Below are 8,400 nucleotides of genomic sequence, written 5' to 3' on the forward strand. Positions count from 1 at the left end.
GACACACTGGCAAATAACTGGAAGGTCAAGACAGCTTGTAATTTTCTTGAGGTTTTTGAGGAAACCTATGAGCAAGTTCCAAAGCATCTTTAACAGCCAAAAGATGGATGTATCTCCATGTTTGTCTAACAAACAGGGGTGCAACTCCATCCACTAAACAGCTAATTTTGCAGTCTGCTGATAGAGTAGCCCAAGCCAATAAGTCAGAGACACTTTTCCAGATAATTTAGGGCAACTGACGGGGAAGAATGTAGGCTGAAATCACTTTAAATTGGTAGATGTTGATGCAGATCTACAAGTTATGATGGATCCAAATGAGTGAAACAAGAGCAAAGCAACATATTTCATACCATATGCCAGATATGATAAATATTTTATTTCTGATCAGCAAAAGACACACAATTGATGCATTTGTATCTTTCATGACTTTTCAGTACAGAGGAGAAACCCAAACATATACACAGTATGGGCATATATGTATATGGGTATATTTTAAAGTGCAAGTGATTCACAAGGGTCAATCATGCGTTACATAGCATCTGTATCAGGAACTTCAGTAATCTCCTAATATCTGCAATAACTTTTTGAATCTGATAGTAAAATAACTGTCACTTATATATGAATACAAAATAAACTTTACTAGTCACTGAAGCTTTTTGATTTTTGTTTAAGCACGACAACATTTATCAATCTATTTCAAGTCTTGAGAGGAAAGAGTACCATGAAGTGCCAGAAGTGAGGGAGATTTTAGTCTCTAGTATTGACAGGAACAGTTTCACAAAACTCACCATGGGTCAATTTAACAATACTCCAGTACCACCTTACACACCCAAAAAGTTCAATTCAAATCTAAAACAGAAAGAAACCAAAAGCCTCATACTTTTCTCACTTGTTTTTTTTTTCTTTTAACCTAACAGCCTTCATTGGTCACCTAACTTGGGCATGTCGAAAGAGACATTCAGTATACAGGTACATTCTCTAAAATTACCGTTACATTTTACTTGGTGAGGAAACAGTCAATTTGCCCTTGCCAAATATATTTGACACGAGGAATGTTCATAGAAATAAATATGTAGACATGGATAGACATTAAAAATGCAGATGTGGACTGATGCTGAGCTCACTGTGTGTTGACAGATCAGAGCGGCCACAGTAGAGGGGCATCCGGACAGCATCATACAGGGTAGTAACAGTTTAGCAGCAGCTGTTGGGTTTTGGATTTACCCATGGACAACAAAGATACAGACATATGTATCAATAGTACATGAAGAAGCCCTGACCCTTCAGGATGCAAAGTATTCAAACTTATCTCCATTCACTGGGTAAATAAAATATGCCTCAGTTGCACATGTACTGAATGCTTCAATGCCCTTTATAGTGGTTAAGATGCAAAGTGCATATTAAACATAAAATATAAGCTAGGATATACTACAGTGTGACTATAGCTCTTAACTTCCCAAGTGATTCCTTCAGAACAGCTGTCCTTTCGCACCACATGACACAAAAGAAACGATCGCATTCACAGAACAAAAGAAACGCCCTTTTACAAAAAACACAGAAACAGAAAGCATCGTAGAGGAGCAATGCCTTCACACTGGGAGTGCAGTATGAGAGCACACATGCTGCTGCTTTAGTCACACAGCATCAGCTGGCACTGAATGAAATAAAGGTCAATTTCTGTGTTGCTGTGAATCCTTTGTGTGTGATTATTGCATAGTTTGGAATTCTTAACATAGCTATTAAATTGACACGGAAAAATAAAACTTCTCATTTTCTGGTCTGTGCTTCGCTCTTAGTAATCCAGGACAATGTAGAAATTCACCCTTTTCTTTGCAAACAGGGCTAGGCTCAACTTTCATGCAGGCAAAGTAAAAAGAAATCAGGCAATAATTTCTTAGTGTTTTTGTCATCAAACAATAGATTTAGAGGTGTCCAATTTGCAAGATTTAGATTGTCAAGAAATGGAATTAGTTCAATTAATTAGCTGAGCCCAGCTCTGCTTCAAAGTTAGCCTCTATACTGCATTTTTAATGCGCACAAATATTTGCAATTTACCCTTAACTTACTACCTTAAGCCACTGATTATCCCATTGAAGTTCATGGTGCCAAACTACCGCCTATCTTGGAGGTACACATAAAAGCAAACACCAGCATGAAGACCATTCTCAGTGACCATGACTCTGCACTAAACTGCTTATTCTGAATGATTGTCTTGATCCCTGAAGGTCATGAAACAAGCTTCTGAAAGAGAACTGCTAAACGGATGAAGTCTACTGGGTCTTTTTGTTACATTAATTTACAGCTATGACATCCCCACATACACAAACTATTAAAGCCTCAACAGAGTCAACTTAAATGGGCCCTCCTAAGTGAACAGTAAAGATTAAAGTAACCAAAATCACTGCAATGTTGCTTCAAGTTTCTGTAAGTTGGCAACAGCATCTATAAATTTCTTTACACACAGCGGTAGCTAGCTGCTACTTGTGTGTAGCTTAATGCCAATGCAGCCATAGCAAAAAGTCAGCCTAGTGCATGAAGCATCAAATGAATTTCATCAATTTCTAACATGAATCAAACATTTAGATTGTTTTTTATGATAAACTAGATTTCTTCCTTTCATAATCTTTCTGTATTCTGACTCCAAACAGGTTCAGAACCATCAAAAAACACCTCCCTAACATGGTACTTGACGCTGGTGTTTGCTTTCCGGTCATTATACCTGGTCAGTCCTCCTTAATGTGCACAAACCTCCAGCACTGAACATCTAGCAGCTGCAATGACAATCCAGTTTTAAAACCAGAAAGCGTGTCAAAACTAAGCTAATGTTTTGTTGTGGTCCCTTGTAACACCCATAAAGTAGATCCCCTGACCTGAATGACCAACCTTGTTCCCCTATGGCCAGCACAGAGTCATGACATGGGTCCCATTCAGTCACCAGAGTGTCAGCTCACTTCTATTTTTTTTTTTTTGGCATAGAGCTCATGTTCAAATAGGAGCCATGACTGAACTGCTTTTTAAAATTCTGTAAACTAATTAAAACTACAATAATGCATTGAAATAATAATAATAAAAAACATTAAATAATATAGTAGGAAAATAAATATCATTCCAACAAGGCTTTTTTTAAATAGTCACTCTCCATCTTGACACTGGAAGCCAGTGTGTATGTCACATGATTCACCTCAGAGAATGATGATCATCAGTCCAAGAAGATGGCTGCTCTCAGTCTCATCGGTGAACGTGCTAATCAGCTGCTGCACATACACGACTGCTTCACACTCAGTTAAGAACATGGATTCAGATCCCACTAAACATGGTCCCACATATACTGTAGAGCTCAACAGTCTTATGCATTGCAAGTGTCTGGATACAAGATATGCAAAAAAAGGACTTTTTCTGATAGACTTGGCCATGACCTGGACAATCCTTATGTGCAGGATAATGATTTGAAACACATGACCATGGCTACATCTGCCATCAGAAAATAAAATAATTATAAGTGCTATAGCTATACAGAATTTTGGTATTTCGTGAATAGCATTCAGGGCAGTTTGAAGTTTTTTGGTCAGTTTAAGGTAACCTCTCAAAGGTTAGCATGAAACCTCTACAGACCTCACTCCGTGTGAGCACTCTCTTTTAGAGGGCTAGCTATGGCTGTCTCTGATAACGTAGTATACAGTACATTTAAGTGTAATGTTAGGTTCAGAAAATTGCTATGAAGCTCATTTCCTCATCTCATGCTCACAATTTGACAAGTTTCATTGCTGAAATATTTGATACATTGACCAATAAGTTCTCATTCCTAAACATGAACCAATAATAATCCAACTAGTGATTTCTATTCATGAACAAATGTCAGAATTATGAAATTGAGTTTTTGTCTTTTAAAGTACTGGCTTGTGCTTTAGAGGCATGAACCACTATGGCTGTTCTTTTTTTTGTTGTTGTTGTTAAATCTTTTCTTTTCTCTTCTTTTTTTTTTTGCTTGGCATCAAAAGACTTCTTAAGGATTCATCTCTGTTGGAGGATGTGAATAGGAGCGAACAGGACCGTGTTGCACAAATGCAACAGCCACATGTTCAACACTAACTGTGAGTGGACACGTTTGAAAACAGTCGATGGAAGAGGGGTTCTCTCAAGCCTAAAGTGTAGGATATACAATATAACAACAATCAAACTGATATCAACTCTATGGGCGGTCCGGCATTCCCTAGAGGTGCATATTTCTGTGACTTCCAGTCTAGCGGAGGAATGGATTTTTGTCACCCCTAGGGAATAGAGGAGCTTTCATGATGTTTTGAGGAGTGTGTGGAGTTTTTTTTTTTTCTGAATCTGAGTGGAAGTTAGGAGCTGTCACTAGCAGAGCGCTTTTTGCCAAAATGACTGGCAGAGTCTCTGTTTCGCAGATTAGGCTGGATCTTGTACATATGGGGACCCATGGACCAGCGCCAGCTCCCACGGCCCTCCACTCCAGTTGGGATGGCAGCAGCTGCAGCCACAGCAGTGGATGGGCAGGGCTTGTTCTGCAGCAGCTGAATAAGCATGGTCATCTCTGGGCCCAGCCGTGACACCATGCTGGTCCGAACGCGATCCACTGTGTCCTCATCACAGTCCATCAGGCTCTGTAGCAGCTTACCATAAAACCTAAGACAACAAAGCAGCACAGAATCGACTTTAAGAGCTTGAAACTAAAAAAAAAAAGTGCAGCATGGAAAGAAATCTCTGTGCTCTGTAATGACTCAAATCCTTGCATAGTATCTCTCGGTATTTGCACACGCGCTGTACAGTTTGAGGTCATCCATATGGGAGTGACCATCCCGGCTCCTGTCACTATAGGCTTCGTGCTCCACCCTCCTATCCTTTTGTATCCACTCCCAAGCTTCAATCCTACATGTATTACAACAACAATAGGAATGAAAACATCCAACCTTGATATTCCTGTTTGATTTTCTTTCATTGTAAGAAAGAATGTATAAAGCAGATGGTAACCAAAACAAGGAAATCAATACAAATGTCGCCATCTGTTATGCTGCATAAATCAGGGCTAAAGGGCCGTATGTATCTGTGTATTCGTAACACGAACAGTGCTCTGTGTCAATGTGTCTCTCATTCACTTAAAATGAGCAGCAGATACATTCCACTGTCTCACTGTCCATTACTGGAGAACCAGAATTCTGTGTAGCAGCTTGTACAGTACACACAGTGGAGGAAGATCTCACCTATTGGGGAAGTGACTCGGTAGCTGTGCCACTTCACCAATAGCATCTGGATTAGATCGGGCCACGGTGCAGATATCCAGCTTGCTGTAACACTCCTCTTGGACTTCAGATATCATTCTTTGGAAGGTGGAGCAGCGGCGGATGGTGGGGAATGCCTTGGAGGTGATGCCATTGGCAATGCACTTAAGGCTCTCCTTCACAAATGCTTTACCCTGTGGGAAAAAAACATGACAGCAGTGCTTCACAAACGTCTTGCCCTAACAGTTACACCCACACAATCCCACAGTGGCTCATGTGCACAATAGAGAGAATGAAAATATATACCTGAGTGTCAAATTTAGCAGCACTGTATAGGAAGGACTTGCAGATGTCATGCATGCCATCTGTGTCACAAGTTGAGTTCTCCAGGCAGGCGAAGGCTCCACAGCCAACTTGGAGGGCGCTGTTGAGACAGCGTGCCACATCTGCTGTGGGCACAGAGAATGAACCATCAGCAGGGGAGCCAACAGTGGGTTCACTGGGAATCACTGCGCACTCGCTGAGCTCATTACACAAGGGTTGCCAAGGTTTCAGCTAAAAAATGCAGCGAACAAAAGAGAATTTTCATACTTTGGTGATTCACAAAAGACGTACAGTCACTCGGGGCAAACAGTGACTTGACTGGAGATTGGACACCTTACAGCTCCAAAAGTCTCAGACACTATTTGGCACTGCTGCACTTCTCTCTTGGCAGGGAGTTATAGTCCACTGTTTGGTTCTTTTCAGCAGCACTTGGATGAACAGCACCAGAAATACCAAAGAGTTTCCTGAAAATTATTGGCGTGCTGTCGACACACATAAGCATACACTTGTACCCCTTGTGCACGCACACACGCATGCACACACACACACACACACACACACACACACACACACACATAACATATACTGCCACCACACTGTTTCCTAACTAAATTTAAGGACTCTGCCCCTTAAGCACATGTCACAATCCAACTAAATATCCAGAATTGATCCCATACACATCTACATAATCAAGCACACATTCAGAAAAGTGCTGCCATTTCAGGAGCATCACATGACTGGAATAGTTATTAGGATGATTAACCCACCAGCAACCCCCTGATCCCCATCTTTATTTTAAAAAAAAACCCTCTCAAACAACAACCCTGCAGCAGCATTCAGCCCTTCGATCCATGTGCCAAAAAAAACGGAAAATCTCAGATCGTAAGGGACACAGCTCAAAGTCTATGCAGCCGGCTAGAACTATAAAACATAATCTGTAAATCAGTGTATCCAGATAGTTGGCTTTCCTCATTCTACATCCAAGAATCCACTGAAGATGGCAGGCAGCCCGACTCAAATCCTTTGTAATAACCATTAAGAAATGTCACCGAGGAGCCTAAGCCTACTTGGCAGCCTCTGAATCTGGGGCCCCATGTTGACCTGCACAGTCAGATAAAGTCCGCCTGCCATCAGGGACCAAAGATTGCTCTCAAAATACAGAGAGAGAGAGAAAGTGAGCAGCAAATCTTATGATGATGAAGCAATTCCTGCAGAAAGGGGAACGAGCATCCCTTTTTACCCACTGAGCTGCATCTCTGTGCTCAAAAGGGAAAAGTCAACATTTGAATGGAGACGTGCAGATTGATGCTTTGCAGTGGCGTCTCCTCAGTGGCTATTACACACAGATTCTCACTTCTTTTTCTTGTCATGTGCCAACTAATAAGGCTTTTGCGTGGATTTCTCCCAAAGGCACAGCCCCAGTGACAAGGCTGAGGGGGGAAAAGGTACAGTGGTGTAACCTACTTCTTTTCTCTGACTTGAAGGCTCCACAGAGGAGACGTTATGTTTTACTGCTCTCAAGTCCACTACAGGGCTGATTAGTGGAACGTTTGCTGCAGCCAAAAAGCTACGAGAAAGACAGCGAACAGCATGACACAAGCCTGCACTCTCAGGTGTCAGCAGCAAGCTCCATGCTCATCTGTTGCCGGCAGGACACCGGCAAAAACCACAGCGTTAATCCCGCAGCCTTCTCCGTGAATCAACGCGCTCGTTTGGACAGAGAAGGCTGCATAGGCCAAAAAAAAATACATAAAACCTCCACAGAGCAAGAAATGTAAAGGCTGTGCATTGTGTAAACGGTGCGTAAAATTAAAAGGTGGAGGGGGGAAGCAAGCGGTGCACTCTGAGATATGCAGATTGGAAGCAGCGTGTTACTTACAAGGGCTATTGGCAGAAAAGCGTGCTCTCCTGGGCGAATAGGACTCGTTCTGATCCAGTTCGTATGCAGATGCATTCAGCACCATCAGGAGAAAAAGTCCGGTCCTCAAAGGCATCGTCCTCTCAACACAGATCACACAACTAAATGTAAAGAGACGCCTCCTGCTTTGTGTGTAATTCATAAGAAGGACGCTCCAAAAAAAAAAAAAAAAAAAAAAAAAAAAGCTCGAGCAGCGCAGGAAAAAAAGAATTCTTTTTACACAGAATAAATGTAGGCTATTACAAGTAGGCTGCCGGCAATTTCTCTACACTGGACTCCTCACTATCCTTTTGACTTGCATGACAGATAGCACCGATGTCAAGTCTGCATGGGTTTATATGGGAGCGCTGAATATTACGAGCTCTGCGGTTGGACCAATCAGGACGCAGGATTCATGGCCGTGGTCCTGCTCTCTCCACTACTAATTGATAAAATGATTTAACAGTAGCCAACACTGGAGATCTTACTGCTCCACGGCCAGATTTGAGGCATTATTTTTGTGAAATGATAGAATATATAATATTCGGTTTTTAAAATTGTGCTTCTTTTTTTTTGGTTGAATCATGCCTAACACTTGCATCAACTTACAATCATGCAGTTTCATCTTTTACATCTATTTTTAGCTTAAATTACATCTCCCATCATTACTGAACATCGACTATGATTAATTAAGACTGAGAGTGAGAGTCCTCACTTTGTTATATGGAATAATTGGTTAGTGGATGTGTTGCTGAAAACAATTCACCAAAAATCAGATTTTCTTGTTATAGATAGATAGATAGATAGATAGATAGATAGATAGATAGATAGATAGATAGATAGATAGATAGATAGATAGATAGATAGATAGATAGATACTTTATTGTCATAAATACAATGATGCGGTAACTTAAAACAATCAGCAGCAGTGCAATATGAAAT

General features: G+C 41.1%; 1 protein-coding gene across 2 annotated transcripts; it reads right to left on the reverse strand.

Moving 5' to 3' along the window:
* Positions 1 to 356: 356 nt before the first annotated feature.
* Positions 357 to 7,807, reverse strand: stc1 (stanniocalcin 1). Of its 2 annotated transcripts, none has more exons than XM_051951157.1 (4): positions 7,441 to 7,807; positions 5,544 to 5,683; positions 5,220 to 5,431; positions 357 to 4,644 (listed from the first exon to the last, which is right to left on the reverse strand). In XM_051951157.1, the coding sequence occupies exons 1-4, from the start codon at positions 7,619 to 7,621 to the stop codon at positions 4,344 to 4,346; spliced, it is 834 nt and encodes a 277-aa protein (XP_051807117.1). In that variant the 5' UTR covers positions 7,622 to 7,807; the 3' UTR covers positions 357 to 4,343. The 2 variants fall into 2 exon arrangements, with proteins under 2 accessions (XP_051807117.1, XP_022056540.1); XM_022200848.2 differs by having other exon boundaries at positions 5,544 to 5,686.
* Between the last annotated feature and the right edge of the window lie 593 nt (positions 7,808 to 8,400).

This window comes from Acanthochromis polyacanthus, chromosome 7 (genome assembly GCF_021347895.1).
Source record: "Acanthochromis polyacanthus isolate Apoly-LR-REF ecotype Palm Island chromosome 7, KAUST_Apoly_ChrSc, whole genome shotgun sequence".
Lineage (NCBI taxonomy): Eukaryota > Metazoa > Chordata > Actinopteri > Pomacentridae > Acanthochromis > Acanthochromis polyacanthus.

Bases quoted from the DNA above. Each gene is read 5' to 3' on its own strand.
- stc1 (XM_022200848.2), bottom strand. From the start codon at position 7,621: ATGAATTACACACAAAGCAGGAGGCGTCTCTTTACATTTAGTTGTGTG. The intron at 5,687-7,440 runs GTAAGTAACACG...CTGTGCCCACAG, and splicing joins CTTTTCTGCCAATAGCCCTT to CAGATGTGGCACGCTGTCTC. The intron at 5,432-5,543 runs GTATATATTTTC...TTTTTCCCACAG, and splicing joins CTGCTAAATTTGACACTCAG to GGTAAAGCATTTGTGAAGGA.